Source organism: Phyllobates terribilis, unplaced genomic scaffold (assembly GCF_046119375.1).
Source record: "Phyllobates terribilis strain yellow unplaced genomic scaffold, ASM4611937v1 Scaffold_140__1_contigs__length_4765195, whole genome shotgun sequence".
Lineage (NCBI taxonomy): Eukaryota > Metazoa > Chordata > Amphibia > Anura > Dendrobatidae > Phyllobates > Phyllobates terribilis.
The window spans coordinates 2,828,864-2,850,961 of NW_027362900.1; the positions used below are offsets into that span (position 1 = coordinate 2,828,864).

At 44.5% G+C, this 22,098-nt stretch overlaps 1 protein-coding gene across 2 annotated transcripts in view; it reads left to right on the forward strand.

The window, feature by feature from the left end:
• LOC141205556 (uncharacterized) overlaps nucleotides 1–22,098 on the forward strand; it is a 116,458-nt gene that overhangs the window by 80,370 nt on the left and 13,990 nt on the right. The window contains exon 15 of one of the 2 annotated variants that reach the window (XM_073664125.1): nucleotides 8,346–8,358. The exons of the other annotated variant lie outside the window; for it this stretch is intronic. Within the exon in view, the coding sequence (XP_073520226.1) occupies nucleotides 8,346–8,358 (13 nt within the window). The remainder of the gene's footprint in view (nucleotides 1–8,345; nucleotides 8,359–22,098) is intronic. 2 annotated transcript variants of the gene reach the window in all.

Here is a 22,098-nt window from a genome sequence, read left to right on the forward strand (position 1 = left end):
AGATACTCACCTCCTCTTCCGGCTTCCAGCGATGTCTGCCGTGGCTTCCAGGATGTTGCCATGACGACCCGATGTCGTCATGACAACATCCGGGTCACCAGACAGCAGGAAGATTTTTTGGACATGCGCAGTGCATGACAAAAGAATCTTCTCCCTGTGCAGCCCTGACAGCCTGTATAACACAGGAATGGTGCTGCATCCCTGCACTATACAGGCGATCAGAATAAAAAAAGTGAAAGTCCCATAGTGGGACAAAGTAATAAAGTATAAAAACTATCAGAAAGTGAAAAAAAAAAAAAAAAATCCACCAAAAATAAAAATATAATGTACCCATCAATAAATATTATAAAAAAACAAACAAACAATAAAAGTACACATATTTGGTATCGCTGCATCCGGAACAACCTGACCTATAAAACTGTCCCACTAGTTAACCCCTTCAGTGAACATGGTAAAAAAAAAAAACTAAGCAAAAAACAATGCTTTATCACCCTACCGCCAAACAAAAAATGGAATAACACGCGATCAAAAAGACAAATATAAATAAAAATGGTACCGCTGAAAACGTCATCTCGTCCCGCAAAAAACAAGCCACCATACAGCTCCATTAGCCGAAAAATAAAAAAGTTATAGCTCTCAGAATAAAGCTATGCTAAAAAATAATTTTTTCTATAAAATTGCTTTTATTATGTAAAAGTGCAAAACATAGAAAAACGATATAAATGTGGTACCGCTGTAAACGTACTGACCCAAAGAATAAAGCTGCCTTATCAATTTTACCACACGCAGAACAGAATAAAAAAAAACAATTCCTGAATTGTTGGTTTTTGTTTATTCTGCCTCCCAAAAATCGAAATAAAAAGTGATCAAAAAATGTCACGTACCTGAAAATGGCACCAATAACAACGTCAACTCATCCCGCAAAAAAACGAGCCGTCACATGACTGTCTGCCAAAATCTGGAAAAATTATAGCTCTCAAAATATGGCGATGCAAAAACTAGATTTTACAAAAAATGTGTCTTTTAGTGTGTAACAGCTGTCAGTCATAAAAACCCCATATGATGCTGGTATTACTGTAATCACACCGACCCGAAGAATAAAGTCGTCTAATCACTTATACCGCACGAGGAACGGCGTAAAAAATAAACTCTCGGGTTAGGGTTGGGCTAGGGTTAGGGCTGGGTTTGGGGTTAGGGTTGTGATGGGGTTGGGATTTTTTTCAAAAGTAAGAAAAAAAGATGACGATATGGCGACTAGTGTTGAGCGCAAGTGCTCGCTACTTGAGTTTGCATCGGGTGCTCTGGTATGCATTGAGTATCGTGGGTATTTGAGTGACATGCTCGAGTCTCCGCCCCATATGCTTCGCGGCCAAAAAAACTTAATAAAATCCTTGAGGGGTATAGTTTCCAAAATGGGGTCACTTGTGGGGGAGCTCCACTGTTTAGGCACATCAGGGGCTCTCCAAACGCGACATGGTGTCTGCTAACAAAGTGAATGGAAAATCGGCTCAAATTGTTAACGGACGCCATGTTGCGTTTGGAGAGCCCCTGCGTGCCTAAACATTGGAGCTCCCCCACAAGTGACCCCATTTTGGAAACTAGACCCCCCAAGGCACCTATCTAGATGCATAGTGAGCACTTGGAACCCCCTGGTGCTTCACATATGGATTCGTAAAAATGAAAAAGTGAAAAAAAACACTTTTTCATTTTTATGAATCAATTTGTGAAGCACCTGGGTGTTCCAAGTGCTCACTATGCATCTAGGTAGGTGCCTTGGGGGGTCTAGTTTCCAAAATGGGGTCACTTGTGGGGGAGCTCCAATGTTTGGGCACACAGGGGCTCTCCAAACGCAACATGGCGTCCGCTAATTATTCAAGCAAATTTTACAATCAAAAAGTCAAATGGCGGTCCTTCCCTTCCGAGCCCTGCCGTGCACCCAAACAGTGTTTTTCTCCACATATGGGGTATCTGCGTGCCCAGGGGAAATTGCACAACAAATTTTGGGGTCCATTTTTTCTTGTTACCCCTGTGAAAATAAAAAAAATTGGGTCTAAAGTAACATTTTTGTGAAAAAAGTTAAATGTTCATTTTTTTCTTCCACATTCCAAAAATTCCTGTGAAGCACCTGAAGGGTTAATAAAGTTCTTGAATGTGGTTTTGAGCACCTTGAGGGGTGCAGTTTTAGAATGGTGTCACTTTTGGGTATTTTCTGTCATAAAGACCTCTCAAAGTGACTTCAAATGTGATGTGGTCCCTAAAAAAATGGTTTTGTAAATTTTGTTGGAAAAATGAGAAATCGCTGGTCAACTTTTAACCCTTATAGCTCACTAACAAAAAAAAATTTTGGTTCCAAAATTGTACTGATGTAAATTAGACAAGTGGGAAATGTTATTTATTAACTCTTTTGTGTGACATATCTCTCTGATTTAAGGGCATAAAAATTAAAATTTTGAAAATTGCAAAATTTTCGCCAAATTTCCATTTTTTTCACAAATAAACGCAAGTGATATCGAAGAAATTTTACCACAATCATGAAGTACAATATGTCACGAAAAAACAATCTCAGAATCAGGGGGATCCGTTGAAGCGTTCCAGAGTAATTACCTCATAAAGTGACAGTGGTCAGAATTGTAAAAATTGGCCTGGTCATTAACGTGCAAACCACCCTTGGGGGTTAAGGGGTTAAGGACACTGCCGTTCCTTCCTTACAGACCCCTGAGCAGGAGATACTAGACAAAGCTTTTGCTGAATAAGAGATAGGAGAGGCCATTAAATCATTCCCTATCGGGAAGAGCCCTGGGGCAGATGGGTTCAATAATAGATTTTATAACATGTTTGCACCTCTGTTATTACAATTTTTAGCCAAAGTGTTCAATGATATCTCAGAAGACTCCCCCTTTTGCCCCCCAATCACTTAAGGCTCATATAATGGTTTCATCAAAGCCTGGAAAAGAACCAAATACCTGCCCTAATATTCGTCCAATATCATTAAATAATGTAGACGTCAAAATATTCTCTAAAGTGATTACACCACGGCTCTCCCACTATCTACCCTCAATTGTCAGGAACGATCAGGTTGGCTTCATTAAGGGCAGAGAAGCTCGTGATAATAAAAATAAAACGTTGTTAATTTCACATGCAAAAAAACAGGGGATCCCAATGTGCCTTGTTTCTGCCTACGCTAAAAAAGCATTTGACACAGTGCATTGGACTTTCTTGAAGAGCACCTTATGACAAATTAGGATGGACTCTTTCTTGTTACCTAAAATTCTATCCTTATACACTGACCCTAAAGCGATAGGGTAAACGGCCTTCTATCTGACACATTTTCTATTAAAAAGGGGACGAGACCAGGGTGTCCCTTATCACCTCTGCTATACACATTGGTGATGGAACATTTAGCGGTAGCATTACACACAAATCCAGATATTAGTGGAGTTACTATAGACTCACATCACTATAAACTAGCTCTATACGCAGATGACCTGTTGTTCTATGTTTCAAACCCAATGATCTCATTTCCCTCTATAATAAAGGAATTTGAATAACTCGGCCATGTAAGCAATTTTAAAGCCAACTACTCTAAAACAGAAGCCATGAACATAACTTTTAACCCTGAACTGACACAATAACTAATTTCTAACTTCCCCTTTAAGTGGCAGAAAGACACAATTAAGTACCTGGGTATACAAATTCTGGGGAACTTGGATGATCTGTATCATTTAAATTATATCCCCCATCCTTGAACAAATGGTTGAAAATCGAATGAATTATAACTTGAAACCAATGCTCTGCTTTGGTTGTATTAGTGAGATCAAAATGGACATTTTACCAGATCTTCTTCATATATTTCAGACCGTTACGGTCTGCGTTCCTCAGACCTTTTTCTCCCGTCTCAACAATTCTAACAGCAAGTTTGTGTGGGGAACATCGAGGCCTAGGATACGTGTTAAAATATTGTGAAGAAACAGGAGGGAGGGTTAGGGAGCTGCAACGCTGAATCCAAACAGGGTGAAGATAGTCCACTGAAGGGTGCCGGTCCCACTGGTGAGCACAGACATATGAAGAAAACGAAAAGGAGAAAATCAGCACTCCAACAGGTAAAATATGACAGAAATGTATTGGATCATTTAAAAAAAAACAAAAAATGTAAAATTCTTATGCGTTTCTGGCGTTAGGGTTGCGCCCATAGTTATAGCAGATGAGAAAAGGACAATGAAGTCATATATATATATACAAGCACAATGGAGTCACATGACACGAAATGAGAAATCAATTAGACATGCAAAAGGTGTGAAGAAAATCCAGGCCACAGTTCACATTGAAGGCAACGAGACCAAATACAGACAGAAATGCAAAACACCATGATGGTGAAAAATAAGATAGAATTAGACCTCATCCTCTTATTCATGCATATCCGTATCCCCCTCTGTATATAAACTGTTTATTGCAGGACATTTGTGTGAAGACCACCGGTGTTAGCTGCCAGGGGATTATCCCATATAGGAATACAACACCGGGATTAAGTGTACAGGTGTGAGATCACAGGGTCAGAACATTGCAAATGCCATCAACCATAGCAACGGAAGGTGGGAGGATATACTGATTATAGAGGGACAGGAACATGTATACATGAGATGGATGATAGATTCAATATAGAGCATCGTAATAACAAGGTCCAATAAACAGATAAAACGCATCAATGTCTAAATTGTGAATAGAAATATTGTTCTTATCGATCTGACACACGTAAAAAATAATATAAAATAATATGCAATATTTATGGAGAAACTATAAACCTATAACAATGAACATATAAAGGGGAAAAAATTATGCTAATCAAAATTGATTACATAGTAAAAGATTTACAAGGAAATCCACCCGCATCTGATCTGGTGCAAAGTATAATATCCTGGCAAAGGATCATAGAGCCGCAGATATACCGAGCATTATCTGTCATATCAACGGGAGGCAAATAGATGCATCATTGTAAAACAGACGAGAACAAGTACAGAACACTGGTGAGATTACTGTGGAGCATTGTAATGGCGAATCAGATTACTGTGGAGCATTGTAATGGCGAATCAGATTACTGTGGAGCATTGTAATGGCGAATCAGATTACTGTGGAGCATTGTAATGGTGAATCAGATTACTGTGGAGCATTGTAATGGCGAATCAGATTAGATGGAGCGTACAAATCCATGATATCCAAGAGCTGAATGTATAACAGATCAATGGCAAAGGGAGACGTCTGCATAGAGTCTGATGGAGAACCTGATCGTGAGGCTATAGATGGAGCAAGCATTTCTATCTGTATCAACGAAAAACAGGTAATTACATTAAAATACAACTGACAAAAACAAATATCTGATGCAGAACTGAATCGTGAAGCTGTGGATGTAGCGGGAATTTCTATCTGTATCAACGAAAAACAAATAATTATATTGCGAAAAAACTGACAAAAATAAATATATGAGAAATGGAAGATAAATAAGCTGCAGAACATTGCATTGGAAATACTCCGTCATTGCTGAAAAATCTTTAAGATATTTGCATCATTTATGTGCGTTCTGCGAAGATGAATCAGCGATGATAGCGCAATATACAGAAAGGCAAATAAGTACACCGGCAAATAATAACCGGAAAAACACAAAATAAATTCAGAAAACCTGGAATGTCACCATATAGATGTCTGCTGGGAATAAACCAGTATGAATTTCATCAATAGATGTAAAACAGGTCATTGCGGAAATTCATTACCCGAAGGGTATTTAGTATTTACACGTCAGATCCAGAAGGCTTCACGCATATTAAGGGGTTTCTGTCTGTTTCCACCCCTTACCGGATAATTAACTTTTTCAAGACCAAAGAAAGAAAAATGTGTGAGATCATTATTCTCTATGGACACAATGTTTTGATGCCCCGGAGTATGTGCTATTAGAACTGTTGATATATGAAATCTGCTCCGGTGGTCTCTATGAATCCTACCAATTTGTATAAAACAATGTTGTCCACTATTCTGGAGGAAGGCATTTATTTGTCGGGGTTTAATAACAAAATTCAGCGCTGGCAGTTACCCGATTATCCCATTTTTCATGGGCTCCCCAAAACACAAAAGGGTATCTCTCCCCCCCCTTCGCCCTATTATCTAGGGTATGGGTTCATTGAATGAGAATTTAACCAATGGCTGGTGAACATTTGTATCCTCTGGTTATTCAAACACCAGGCCATGTGAAAGATACTACGTCTGTCCTGAGGGTTTTTGACAGGTTCGTGTGGCAGAAAGAATATAGGTTTGTCACCAGCAATGTTGTCAACCTGTATTCCTCCAGCCCTCACGCATTGGCCATCATTGCCGTTCAACACCATTTAAATAAATATAGTGGATATTCTGTGAATTTAAAAAGGTTCATTATAACATAAAATATTTGTTGTCCCACAACAATTTTATGTTTGATTCTAAATATTATTTACAAGTACTTAGAGTCCCCATGGGCTCCAAATTCTCATCATCTTTGGCTATGCTGTACATGTCGTGGTGGGAAGAAATTTACATTTTTTCTGATGATAATCCATTTTTTGAGCACATTTTTTGGTTTGGTAGATATGTTGATGATGTACTTTTGGTATGGTGAGGTGACCCCCAGTTAAGTGTATTTGAATTCTTATTCCTTAAATTTAAAATCCACTGTCAGCGAACCTTTGATTTCCACTCCATTTCTGGATATTTTCCTGACAGGGATAGTAACATCTTATAAAGTGGACACCACACTCTATAGAAAACCTTTGTCAGGCAACACATTACTGTTGTCTTCCAATTCTCAACTTACTCTATACAGCTCGCAGGGACGACTCAGTATAGTTGGAGAGAAGCACTCCGATCCTGTTCAGCGAATGTGACCCGTGCTACACAAAATATGTAACTTCCAACATAAGTGCTGATCTATACTCCGTGGATTCTTTTATGCCTAATGGGAGACCTGCCCACATACCCCCTGTGATGACATCACGGGGGCTAGTCTCTAGCCTTTATATTTTTATTAGATATCTTTTTTTTTGCGATAACTTATCGTGGGTTGATCGCAGAGGCCCAAAAGTGACTCCATATGTTCTGTTGTGATTTTACCTTTCTCCAGAGACCACACACGGTATAGCTGCCGTCTGCTATTTTGTTACTTTTGCGGCACAGCTCCCCAGAGAGGCTTACAGAGACGGGAAAATATCCATATTATTCCTTAGCTGACCCTGCCATCCAAAATATAGGCCCCATTATTATCGGACATATGGAACTTTAGTTATTTCATATTGGCTTGGGCCGTCTGCAGGGCTTTGTTACATTCCCTTTGAAGCACTGGGAATACAACCTTCTCAGTTAGCTGTAAATCTATCACAAGCCTGTGTTAATTGGGTTTGGTAGCACCTTTTGGGCCAGCATTTGCTTACAAGGCCCTTCTCATGTGTGTATTGATTTGCATAGAGGCCACTGGCCAAAGTGTCAGCTCTTCTCCCATGGACAAGTAATATAGGGGAGGAGGGAAGAGGAGTCTGGGAGAGAGACTTCTTAATATTTATGACAGGGGAGAAGAAAAGATTTTCAATATTTCCATGACAATCTGTTTTTCATTGATACAGATAGAAATGCTTGCTATACCTATAGCCTCACGATCAAGTTTTGCATCAGACTCTATGCAGACCTGTCCCATTGCAATTGATCTGTTATACATCCAACTTCTGGATAGCATGGATTTGTACATTCCATCTAATCTGATTCACCATTGCAGTGTTCTACAGTAATCTCACCAGTGTTTTGTACATACTTGTTTTTGTCTGTTTTACAATGATGCATCTATTTGCCTCCCGTTGATATGATAGATAATGCTTGGTATATCTGCAGCTCTATGATCCTTTGCCAGGATATTATGCTTTGCACCAGATCAGATGTGGGTGTATTTCCTAACATCGGTGGTTTTCACACAAATTTCCTGCAATAAACAGTTTATATACAGGGTGGGATACAAATATGCATGAACAAAAGTATGAGGTTTAATTCTAGTTCCTTGTATATAGTATTACTTGTATGTAGTAATATGTGGTCTGGTCATGGTGTGGTGGTATTTGTTCCTTGCATGTGGTGTTCGGTTACTATGTGGTGGTAATATGTGGTCCGGCCATGGTGTGATGGTTTTTGTCCCTTTGTATGTGATATTATTTGAAAAAATGTATGTGACACATTCCCTTAAAGAAAAATATACCTAAATAGAGTACTGGATATTTTAAGAAATGTTTAATAGGTTAGAGTAGAGTAGGGCCCTGCCAGAAGAGTCTACCTTGTCGTGGCGGCAGCTTACAAAATCTTGTGTCCAAAACAAAAGCTGCTGCTATGTACAGTGCCTTGTGAAAATATTTGGCCCCCTTGAACTTTTCTACCTTTTGCCACATTTCTGGCTTCAAACATAAAGATATAAAATTCTAATTTTTGGGGGAAGAATCAACAAGTGGGACACAATCGTGAAGTGGAACGAAATTTATTGGATATTTTAAACTTTTTAAAAAAATTAAAAACTGAAAAGTGGGGCGTGCAATATTATTCGGCCCCTTTGAGTTAATACTTTGTAGCTCCACCTTTTGCTGCGATTACAGCTGCAAGTCACTTGGGGTATGTCTCTATCAGTTTTGCACATCGAGAGGCTGAAATTCTTGCCCATTCTTCCTTGCAAATCAGCTCGAGCTCATTGAGGTTGGATGGAGGGCGTTTATGAACAGCAGTTTTCAGCTCTTTCCACAGTTTCTCGATTGGATTGAGGTCTGGACTTTGACTTGGCCATTCTAACACCTAGATATGTTTATTTTTGAACCATTCCATTGTAGATTTTGCTTTATGTTTGGGATCATTGTCTTGTTGGAAGATAAATCTCCGTCCCAGTCTCAGGTCTTTAGCAAACTCCAACAGGTTTTCTTCCAGAATGGTCCTGTATTTGGCTCCGTCCATCTTCCCATCAATTTTAACCATCTTCCCTGTCCCTGCTGAAGAAAAGCAGGCCCAAACCATGATGCTGCCACCACCATGTTTGACAGTGAGGATGGTGTTTTGAAGGTGATGAGCTGTGTTGCTTTTACGCCAAACATATCGTTTTGCATTGTGGCCAAAAAGTTTGATTTTGGTTTCATCTGACCAGAGCACCTTATTCCACATGTTTGGTGTGTCTCCCAGGTGGCTTGTGGCAAACTTCAAATGATACTTTTTATGGATATTTGAGAAATGGCTTTCTTTTTGCCACTCTTCCATAAAGGCCAGATTTGTGCAGTGTACGACTGATTGTTGTCCTATGGACAGACTCTCCCACCTCAGCTGTAGATCTCTGCATTTCATCCAGAGTAATCATGGGCCTTTTGGCTGCATCTCTGATCAGTCTTCTCCTTGTTCGAGATGAAAGTTTAGAGGGACGGCCGGGTCTTGGTAGATTTGCAGTGGTCTGATACTCCATCCATTTCAATATGATCGCTTGCACAGTGTTCCTTGAGATGTTTAAAACTTGGGAAATCTTTTTGTATCCAAATCCGCTTTAAACTTCGCCACAAAAGTATCTCGGACATGCCTGGTGTGTTCCTTGGTCTTCATGATGCTCTCTGCACTTGAAACAGAACCCTGAGACTATCACAGAGCAGGTGCATTTATACGGAGACTTGATTACACAAGGTGGATTCTATTTATCATTACCAGTCATTTAGGACAACATTGGATCATTCAGAGATACTCACTGAACTTCTGGAGTGAGTTTGCTGCACTGAAAGTATAGGGGCCGAATAATATTGCACGCCCCACTTTTTTAATTTTTTAAAAAGTTTAAAATATCCAATAAATTTCGTCCCACTTGTTGTTGGTTCTTCAGAAAAAAATTTGAATTTTATATCTTTACGTTTGAAGCCAGAAATGTGGCAAAAGTTAGAAAAGTTCAAGGGGGCCAAATACTTTCATAAGGCACTGTATGTGATCTGGTGTTCTATGGGAATTGTTAGGGTATGTGCACATGGTCAGGAGCTGCTGTGGGTTTGACACTGCAGCTTATGTAGGAACAAACCTGCAGCGGCCAGGTGTTACAGCATAGTGGATAGGATTTCTAGAAATCCCATGTCCACTATGCGACTCTGTGCACCAATGGATGACCCACGAAAACTGGCATGCATCGCGTCTTTCAGACCCGCATCATGTCAATTTCTTTTGCGGGTTTACATGTGGACTTTCTCCACAGTCTAACTTCTATGAGGAAACTCCACATGTACTAAAAAAAAAAATTGCACCACTCAATTGCATAAAATGAGGGCAGAAGCCGCACGGCTATCCCGCAGCTTCGGGGCCGCAGGCGCCTCCTGAGCGTGGGCACATACCCTTAATGTGTGATTGATAAGGATGTGGTGCAGAAGTGGAGTTTTTCCAAGAGTGGGCAGTGTGACTGTGGAAGGTTCGAGGAGTGGAGGTGGAGCCTGGGCGGAGTCTCCAGGGTGCCTAAAAAGTTTTTGCCAGCATGGGGCCTGAAATTCCTGGTGCCAGCCCTGCACACATATACATACACTCATATACTAATCTTATATGATATTGCTGTCTTCTGGAGAGGGCTGCAGAACCCACTGTGGAGGAGGAGGACACAGCAGACAGGACTGATTTCACCTTCCTGCCCTTGTGTGATGTCCAATGCTGTGGACTCTCCTCCCCAACCCCCTACTCTTAGAGGAAATTCTGCTGGGAAAGGAACAGCAGGAGACAGAAGACCCACTGTAAGACCCTGCAGGAGGACAGACACAGCAGTCAATGAGCGCTCTCATCAGTCTGATGGGGAAGCGTTCATTGGCCACCGGCCTCTCTCCTGCATGACATGCCCCATTTTTCAATGGCCGCACTCTGCCCAGGGTATCAAAAATCATCAAGAGCACTACCCTTCTTCCTGCATGGGCCCCCCTTCACCTCTGGGCCGGGGTGCGGCTGCAAAGGCGGTGTGTCCACCCCTGGTTGAAGCCCTCGCTGCGGCTCTGAGCAAATGTAATATTATTTACACACAACCGAGTGGTAAAGAAATCAGTGAGACACCTGTGGGATAAGAACGTAAGAACGCCCATTACACCCTCAAATGACTTTCCTTGTGGGTACAGTGTCCGAAATGGGGTCATTTTAGGGGTTCGTATGTTCATCACACCTCGAGGGCTTTGCTATTGGCCGCTCCGTACACCTTGCACATACATGGCTCCACTCCGTACACACAGTTCCGATCTGTACACCTCGTACACGTGCGGCTCTGCTCCTTACGCCTTGTACACGCGCGGCTCCGTTCCCTACGCCTTATACACGCACGGCTCCGCTCCCTACGCCTCGTACACGCACGGCTCTGCTCCGTACACACGGATCCGCACCGTACACCTCGTACACACACGGCTCTGCTCCGTACACCTCGTACACACACGGCTCTGCTCCGTACACCTCGTACACACACGGCTCTGCTCCGTACACCTCGTACACGCGCGGCTCCGCTCCCTACGCCTCGTACACGCGCGGCTCTGCTCCGTGCACCTCGTACACACACGGCTCTGCTCCGTACACCTCGTACACGCGCAGATCTGCTCCGTACACCTCGTACACACGCGGCTCTGCTCCCTACGCCTCGTACACGCGCGGCTCCGCTCCGTACGCCTCGTACACGCGCGGCTCTGCTCCGCACGCCTCGTACACACGCGGCTCTGCTCCGTACACCTCGTACACACGCGGCTCTGCTCCGTACACCTCGTACACACGCGGCTCTGCTCCGTACACCTCGTACACACGCGGCTCTGCTCCGTACACCTCGTACACACGCGGCTCTGCTCCGTACACCTCGTACACACGCGGCTCCGCTCCGTACACCTCGTACACACGCGGCTCTGCTCCGTACACCTCGTACACACGCGGCTCCGCTCCGTACACCTCGTACACACACAGCTCTGCTACATCCACACTGTAAACCCCTCCTGACCCCACACATAAACTTCAGCTCATCCAGCACCATGACAACCAGCACAGCAGAGTCCTGCATCCACTGAGGCCCCTGATCATGTGACCCCTGACTCCTCCCCCCTGTGACCTCATCACAGCTCCTGTGCGCACAGAGCAGCCATATATGTGGTGGCGGCTCTGCAGGTGGAGGTATGTGGAGACCCCCATTACTGGGCGCAGGGGGCATTAACCCCTTCAGCACCGAGACTCTTTTGGGGTCTTGTGTTGCCCCTTTATAAGAATCATAAGGTTTTTGTTCTGTTCCCTGTAATAGATACATACGACCCAACTATGGAGACAGGAAGGGAGGAAACGTATTGTTCTCATAGTACAGGACCCCTTTACTGGCCCCACAGTGTAATGCCCCCATTATGCCCCTTATGCAGGATGTATGATGCCCCCACAGTGTAATGCCCCCATTATGCCCCTTATGCAGGATGTATGATGCCCCCACATAGTGTAATGCCCCCATTATGCCCCTTATGCAATATGTATGATGCCCCACACAGTATGATGCCCCCATTATGCATCTTATACACACAGTGGCTTGTGAAAGGAATTGCCCCCTTGGCATTGTTCATGTTTTGCTCCCTCACAGCCTAAAATATCACTGTTTTTTTGAGGATTTGTATCAGTTCATGTTAAGAACATGCTGACAACTGTGAACATTTGGTTTTATTTGTTATGAAGCAAACAACAAATAGGACAATGTGATGAGCCGTCCTTGTTCTAAAGACTATCAGACTTTTCCAGCATGGATCACCCGTGCCATCGATCTTGTTGTGTTTTATTAGTGATTTATTTACTTGTCAGTTCAGCCTTAGGAATCAATGCTTCTGTTCAGTGACCTTATCTCAGGGGCCTTAAGCCATTATTTTCTCAGCCACTAGGCTCATTGTGTGGATGGGGAAAGTAGATCCTGGGGAGCCCATGTGATGAGTTCAGCCTGAGGAAAAATACCTCCGCTAATGCACACTTAGCTTTGAGGGGGCTGATCCCAGTGAAGGACAAAAAGAAGCCACATTGTTCAGTGAGGTCTTGTAGCCCAGGGATGGATGGATGGTCTATGGAGTTTTGGAGATCAGTACCGACTGGGCTGGATAAACGTGCTACAGTTGTGGGATCTGTCGTTTGGATTTAAACTTTCTTAATGGACTGTTGCTACTAGATACCTGTGCTTCCTTCGTTTTATCTGTCATCTGGAGGATCATGGAATATGAATACAGACTATACTGGCTGGAGATATTTAAGCTGTAGGCCAACAAAAAGTTGGGAGACAGTGGTTATCGCCTGGTACGAAGGCAATGGAACTACCGTCCCAGGGAAGGGATCTTGTGGACTGAGACAATTGTATTCTGGCCATTTACCTGGAGTTGTTGTAAAAACCTTGATGTAAGGAATAAAATATTGATGAACCGTTAACCTGCCTAGATGAATCTTTACAATGCACAACCTCAGATCTTCACAAGTGGTGGCAACAGTGGGATCACCTATATCTGGACAGGATGCCAGGGAAATTTACTGAATGATGTCTTGGCAGAAGAGATGGCAGACTCAATCTACAAGAGGCTCAGGAAGGAATTGCTGAGAGCCCTTTGCTCTGAGTGAGAGCTAGATTGGTTGCCGGAGGACAGCCGGGTGACCCTTATACAATGCTTGGACGACTGGGACCGGGAACAACCACAGGAGGAGGTCAGTTCAGACGTGGAGGAGGGCATATCTGTGGAGGGACCACAGCCCAGGCCTGTCATCCAGATGGTGGAGGGTTGACTGACTGAGTTGAGGAGGATGCTGGACGTGCTAGGAGAGTGCGCCATGGAGATAGAGTGGGCGGCAGTGCTAAGCAAATATCTGGGTGTTCATTTAGCAGTACTCCCACACTCCCCAGCACAGAGGACAGTGGATAACAGGAGAGAGGGGCCTGCATCTTTAAGGTACAGGGATATACCACAGTTTAGTGAGGACACCTCGGATATTGATGAACATCTCCGGTTATTTAAGAACGTCTGCCTGCTGCATGAGGTGTCAGTTAGTGACTGGCCCAGATTTTTACACATTGAGCGCATTACTAGAGAGGTATATCGTCACACCTGAAAACTACCAGGAGGAAGTTTCAGGAGACTGACAAGCTCGGTGCACACACGCCTCGGGAGTTTGTTAACACACTACATATGGCATGCACTCGGTGGATAGAAGGACTGAGGGCTCGGGAAGCAGAACATGTCTTGGATATATTCATGCTGGAACAATTTGTCTAAACTCCCGGGTGACTTAAAAGAAATAGTGGCGGATTGAAAACCACTCAGCCTGGATGAGGCTGCAAGATTGGCTGATGAATGGCCTGATAATCGACAAGGGCTATGTGGAAGTACAGCCAACGAGACCCATGGATCGGCCAGAGGAGGAACTGTGGGGATTTCGAACTTCACAAAGATGAGGAAGTTTCCCAAGCCCCCAAGTACGGTCTGCGTCAAGGCGAGGGGGACTTAGGCTGCCATAACTGTGGACGTATGGGACACTTTGACAGGGAATGCCGGGAATGTTTTAGCCCACATCACAACCTAGGAGCAGGATTGGTGTGACACTGGCCCAATGTCGTAACCTGAAGCCAAGGACCGGTTCACACTTCATCAGCCGAGAATGAGCAGAGCAATCTCAACATGCAGACTAACCCCCCACACCAGTGGTGAGTAATACACAAAATGCAATGACTGTTACCATGAAGGAATTTGACCTGGGGGAGGTAAATGACATTAGGGAGGAGGCCCAGAGACTTCGGGAAACTGACTCTCCCATCACCCTGGTCAGCCCACATATTGTCCCCCCAGAACAATATTTACCTGGCCGCCAAGTGACCATCCCCCTAGCTGGTGGTCAGCACTCTGGGGTTGGTTGCAATGGATACAAATTTGGTTCTCATCGGGTACGTGTTGAGTTTCCCAGGACAAACCGGAGATCAAGGGGTGGATATGGAGGACCCTGCGGGAGGAACAGACACTTGCCCCAGCAAACTAAATACAGAATTCTTGTCTCAGGGCTTCCCCCCCATTGGGGAGTTGGCAGGATCAGAAAGATCATTTGAGAGAAGCTGGAGATGTCTAGTATGCTGATGTACACCAGGGTGGAATGGGGATTGTGGAGTTTATTCACAAGGGTGACATGGAATATGCTTTGAGGAAACTGGATGATACAAAGTTTCATTGCCATAAAGGTGAGACCACTTACTTTCGTGTCCGTGCTTAAAATGTGGGGAAGAAGTGTGAGGAACTGGCCTTGTTCTAAACAGGGCTGTGGAGTCGGTAAGCCAAACCTCCAACTCCGACTCCTCAATTTCCATGACACCGACTCCACTACTCTGACTCCCTCATACATGGCTCATGTTTAAGTGATAAATTTACTGTAGCACAGATTAATCTCAGCTAAAAGTCTAGACTATTATATCAGGAATAGGACTGACATTTATAGGACATTTCATAACTTTCCCAAATTCTTATGAAAAAATATTCCCCACAAAGTGCATTGAACTACTGTAACCAATTTATTATATACTTTAGGAGTCGGAGTCAGTCCATTTCATACCTACTCCGACTCCACCATTATGGGCTCCGACTCCACCACTCTGACTCCACAGCCCTGGTTCTAAAGACTATCAGACTTTTTCCAGCACGGAGCACCTGTGCCATTGATCTTATTGTTGTGTTTTATTAGTGATTTTTTTGCTCGTCAGTTCATCCTCAGGAATCAATGCTTTCATTCAGTGACCTTATCTCAGGGGCCTTAATCCATAGTTTTCTCAGCCCCTAGGCCCATTGTGTGGAAGTAGATGCAGTGGAGCAGTCACCACAGGGAGTTTCACATTCAGTCCCACGTGATGAGTTCGGACTGAAAAAAATACCTCCACTAATGCACACTTAGCTTTGACGGGGCTGACTGATCCCAGTGAAGGAGAAAAAGAAGCCACAATGTTTAGTCAGGAGTTTTGTGGAATGTCGTCAAAGGGATAGGATCGAGACTAAGGTCTTGTCTTGTAGCCCAGGGATGGATGGATGTTCTATGCCAGTGGTTGTGAACCTATGGCACATGTACCGTAGGGGGCCCACAGAGCCCTCCCAATGGGCACACGTGCCATTTCCTCAGCAGTGCTGTTAAGGACAGGAGAGTGGTAGCAGTCTACCACTCTCCTGTCCTTAACAGCAATCTTCAAGTCTGACCACAGATTCTCAATTGGATTAAGGTCTTGGCTTTGACTAGAATGCTCCAAAATATATACACGTTTCCCCTTAAACCACTCGAGTGTTGCTTTAGTAGTATGTGTTGGGTCATTGTCTTGTTGGAAGGTGAGCCTCCATCCCAGTCTCAAATCACTGACAGACTGAAACAGGTTTTGCTCAATAAAATCCCTGTATTTTGCACCATCCATGTTCCCTTTGACTCGGACCATTTTCCATGTCCCTGCTGCTGAAAAACATCCCCACAGCATGATGCTGGCATCACCATGTTTCACTGTGGGGATGGTGTTCTTGGGGTGATGAGCTACAGTGGAGGAAATAATTATTTGATCCCTTGCTGTATTTGTAAGTTTGCCCACTGACAGACATGAACAGTCTATAATTTTAAGGGTAGGTTAATTTTAACATTGTATAAATTAGATAAATGTATTTGCATTTTGCAGTAAGAAATAAGTATTTGATTCCCTACAAACCATTGAATTCAGGCTCCTACAGACCAGTTAGACGCTCCTAATCAACTCGTTATCTACATTAAAGACAATTGTCTTACATAGTCACCTGTGTAATAGACTCCTGTCCACAGACTCAATTAATCAGTCAGACTCTAACCTCTGCAACATGGGCAAGATCAAAGCGCTTTCTAAGGATGTCAGGGACAAGAACGTAGACCTGCACAAAGCTGGAATGGGCTACAAAACCATAAGTAAGACACTGGGTGAGAAGAAGACAACTGTTGGTGCAATAGTAAGAAAATGGAAGCAATGCAAAATGACTGTCAATCGACATTGACCTGGGGCACCATGCAAAATCTCACATCATGTGGTATCCTTGATCATGAGGAAGGAGAGAGATCAGCCTAAAACTACACTGGGGGAACTTGTTAATGATCTCAAGGTAGCTGGGACCACAGTCACCAAGAAAACCATTGGTATCACATTATGCCTTAAAGGTTTAAAATCCTGCAGTGCCCGCAAGGTCCCCCTGCTCAAGAAGGCACATGTGCAGGCCCGTCTGAAGTTTGCCAAAGAACACCTGGATGATTCTGTGAGTTATTGGGAGAAGGTACTGTGGTCAGATGAGACAAAAATTGAGCTCTTTAGCATTAACTAAACTCGCCGTGTTTGGAGGAAGAGAAATGCTGCCTATGACCCAAAGAACACCATCCCCACTGTCAAGCATGGAGGTGGAAGTGTTTTGTTTTGGGAGTGTTTCTCTGCTAAGGGCACAGGACTACTTCACTGCATCAATGGGAGAATGGATGGAGCCATGTACCGTAAAATCCTGAGTGACAACCTCCTTCCCTTCGCCAGGACATTAAAAATTTGTCGTGGCTGGGTCTTCCAACAAGACAATGACCCAAAACATACAGCCAAGGCAACAAAGGAGTGGCTCAAAAAGAAGCACATTAAGGTCATGGAGTGGCCTAGCCAGTCTCCAGACCATAATCCCATAGAAAACTTTATGGAAGGAGTTGAAGCTCCGAGTTGCCAAGCGACAGCCTCAAAATCTGAATGATTTTGAGAAGATCTGCAAAGAGGAGTGGACCAAAATTCCTCCCGACATGTGCGCATCCCTCATCATCAACTACAAAAAACATCTGACTGCTGTGCTTGCCAACAAGGGTTTTGCCACCAATCATTAAGTGTTGTTTGCCAGAGGAATCAAATACTTATTTCTCACTGCAAAATGCAAATAAATTCATCTAATTTATACAATGTGATTTTCTTTCTTTTTTTTTTTTTGGGATATTCTATTTTTCAATGTTAAAATTAACCTACCCTTAAAATGCCAGAGCCCTACAAAATGACCTCCAGCAGGCCACAAATGTGCATATGTCTGCACAAACTGTTAGAAACCGACTCCATGAGGGTAGTATGAGGGCCTGACGTCCACAGCTTGGGGTTGTGCAGGATGCTTGGCATTTGCCACAGAACACCAGGATTGGCAAAGTCGCCACTGGCGCCCTGTGCTCTTCACAGATGAAAGCAGGTTCACACTGAGCACATGTGACATAGTCGGGAGACGCCGCACAGCCCTCCATGTGCTCGCCAGAGGTAGCCTGACTGCCATTAGGTACCGAAATGAGATCCTGAGACTCCTTGTGAGACCATATGCTGGTGCGGTTGGCCCTGGGTTCCTCCTAATGCAGGACAATGCCAGACCTCATGTGGCTGGAGTGTGTCAGCAGTTCCTGCAAGATGAAGACATTGAAGCTATGGACTGGCCTGCCCGTTCCCCAGACCTGAATCCGATTGAGCACATCTGGGACATCATATCTTGCTCTATCCACCAACGTCACGTTGCACCACAGACTGTCCAGGAGTTGGCGGATGCTTTAGTCCAGGTCTGGGAGGAGATCCCACAGGAGACCATCCACAACCTCATCAGGAGCATGACCAGGCATTGTAGGGAGGTCATACAGGCACGTGGAGGCCACACACAATACTCAGCCTCATCAGGAGCATGCCCAGGCGTTGTAGGGAGGTCATACAGGCACGTGGAGGACACACACAATACTGAGACTCATTTTGATTTGTTTTAAGGGCATTACATCAAAGTTGGATCAGCCTGTAGTGTGTTTTTCCACTTTAATTTTGGGGGTGACTCGAAATCTAGGCTTCCATTGGTTAATAAATTTGATTTCCATTGATGATTTTTGTGTGATTTTGTTGTCAGCACATTCAGCGTTGTACAGAACAAAGTATTCAATGAGAATATTTCATTCATTCAGATCTAGGATGTTATTTGAGTGTTCCCTTTATGTTTTTGAGCAGTGTATATATATGTATATGTGTGTGTGTGTGTGTGTGTGTGTGTGTGTGTGTGTGTGTGTGTGTGTGTGTGTGTGTGTGTGTTGTAAGCTGGACAGGTCGTGTCCTCAAGGTGCCAAGCCTCGGTGATGTAGAACTCAGAAAAGCAGGCTCCAGCACACATAGTGCTGAGAGGTTTTTAATAGGCCCGGGTTTTATGAACAGCAGAGAGACCTGGGTGGGATCAGCTGCTCACTTACCTCCAGTCCAGATTTTGGAAGGACTGATTTAAGACAGCTGTGTCTGTCTCAGTCTGTCTGTGTGTTTTGCAAGGTGAGCAGACCTTGCATGTGCTGATCAGACTCTGCTGAAGGCAGAGAAAAGGACTTCATTTAAACGTCTGTGGCCGTTCTGTATGGACTTGTTATTTTTGAGTTTTGTTTTGTTATACCTTGTTTTGTGCCAGGAAAAGGATATTTTGTGTTTGTGTCCTGAGCGGTTTATGCAAGCAAAATAAACCATCCTGGATTTCTAATGAAAACGCTCCCTGTGCCTACCTCAACCGCAGCTGAGTGAATACTAAACCCTACAATTGGTGCTAGAAGCAAACGCACGAATCCCAAGAGGCAGTGTGACTGCTACAGGAAACCGTATATGTCCTGGGTGAAGGCCGCCAGCCAACAACAGTTGTCCGGCAGCACGGAGGAGCTGATAACTTCTGGGAGTTGGAGGGTTCTGCGCATGATCTTACTTGTCCCCAGTACTGCTCTTTTCTGGACAGAGTGTTCAGATGTTGCTCCTGGGATCTGTTGTAGCCACTCTTCCAACTTAGGTGATGAAGTGACGAGACCCAGGTGAGGAAAACTGTGAGAGGGGCGTTGCAAAAGATGTCTCCGGGGGATGACGTTTCATGTTCCTGGCTGTGTTTCAGAGAGAGACTACCACCGGAGCAGTGGGCGGAGGTTCTAGCGCCATATCTGACAGGGGAACCACAGAAGGCGTACCACGTTGATTTGGCCCTGCAAGACGCTAAGGAATATAGCAAACTTAAGTCTGAGATCCTGGCGCGGCTGGGCGTAACACTGGCAGTCAGGGCACAGCAAGTCCACCTCTGGGACTTCCACAGGGACAAACCTCCCCGGTCACAAATGTGTGACCTTCTGCACGTGGTTCAGAAGTGGCTACAGCCAGAGACTTGTTCCCCAGCCTAGATAGTCGAGAGAGTGGTCATAGATTGGTTTATCCACTCTCTGCAGAAGTCGATTCAGTCCTGGGTTGCCCAGAGAGATCCCCAAAATACAGATGACCTGGTGGGCCTAGTGGAGAGGTACCGGGCGGTAGAGGGCGCCCTGACTGATCAAGCCGGGGTTAGGTCACCTTTCTGGGGTTCACAAAGGGGGGGATGGCTCCCAAAAGAAGGGGACTAAATCCTCACTGGGTGGGCGTCCAAAGTCCCAGGAGGTTGCTGAATCACAGCTGGGTAATCAGTCCCATACCATCCTCTGTTGGAGGTGTCATATCTTTGACCATATAGCTGCCCGGTGTCCCATGAACTCTGCGCCAATGGACTACAACATAGGCTGGCGTTGCTCCTATTTGGCCTACCCCGCCTGCAGCGCGGTTCCTCAACATGGCGAGGGCCCTCAGGCGTGCTCAGTGTCCGTAAAAGTGGTGCAAGTGTCTGGACTGTTGGACTCAGGAAGTTTGATGACCCTGATAAGGGCCACACTCATTCATCGGTTGGTTCCTGGGAAGGTGGTGGGTGTCCAGTGTATCCATGGGGATGCTAAAAACTACCCTGTAGCTCGGGTGGATGTAAACACGGACTGTGGCACCACAGCTCAGGAAGTGGGGGTCATTAAAGACTTGCTGCACCCGATAATAATCGGACGGGACTTTGCATTATTCTGGGACATGTAGGGGAAAGCGGGGACACCTGGTTGCTCGGACCACCGCCAGATCACTCCTGAAGAAACCTCACCACAGGCCGTAACAGACGAGTTTCCCATGTGTTTGTTTGTTGGCGATGAGGATGAGACTGCGTCCCCTGAAGCCAATATCCCTGAGCTGGAAGTGTCCGAGGGAAACTTCGGAACCCCCCAACTCAGGGGCTTAACTCTGAAAAATGTTACCGTGTTAAATGGAGTGCCTCAGGAGCCGGGGGCCGACAGTCGGTTCCCTCATTTTGCTGTGAATGGGGATTTGCTGTACAGAGTAACCAAGCCAAGGGTTCAGGTAATAGAGCAGTTGTCGGTGCCAGGGCCCTATAGACGCAGTGTGTTAGACATAGCTCATTACCATGTGTTAGGATTTTAGTTTTCAGGTGGAGCATAGGCCTGGGAAACAACATGGGAATGCTGATGCCCTATCAAGGGTCTATTGTATGTTGGCAGAAGGTGCCAAGCCCCCCGGTTTGTGCAGAAGGGGGGTATGTAAGGTTGCAGCCGGACAGGTCGTGGATGGGAGGTATATGTCCCCGAGGTGCCCAACCTCAGGGATGTAGGATTTTGAAAAGCAGGCTCCAGCACACATATTGCTGAGAAGTGTTTAATGGGCCCGGATTATGGGGCTGGGTTTTAAGAGCAGCTGAAAGAGTTGGGTGAGATCAGCTGCTAACTTACCTCCAATTCAGGTCTTGGAAGGTCTGATGCAAGCAAAATATACCAACCTGGATTTCTAATGAAAACGCGCCTTGTGCCTACCTCAACCGCAGCCGAGTGAGTACTAAACCCCACAGTTTGTATATATACATGCATGCATGCAGTGGGGAAAATAAGTATTTGATACACTGCCGATTTTGCAAGTTTTCCCACCTACAAAGAATAGAGAAGTCTATAATTTGTAATTTTTAACGTAGGTATACTTCAACTGTGAGAGACAGAATCTAAAAATAAAAAAAACAGAAAATCACTTTGTATGATTTTTAAATAATTAAATTGCACTTTATTGCATGAAATAAGTATTTGATCACTTACCCACCAGAAAGAATTCTGTTTCACAGACCTGTTAGTTTTTCTTTAAGAAGCCTCCTACTCTGCACTCATTACCTGTATTAATTGCACCTGTTTGAACTCGTTATCTGAATAAAAGACACCTGT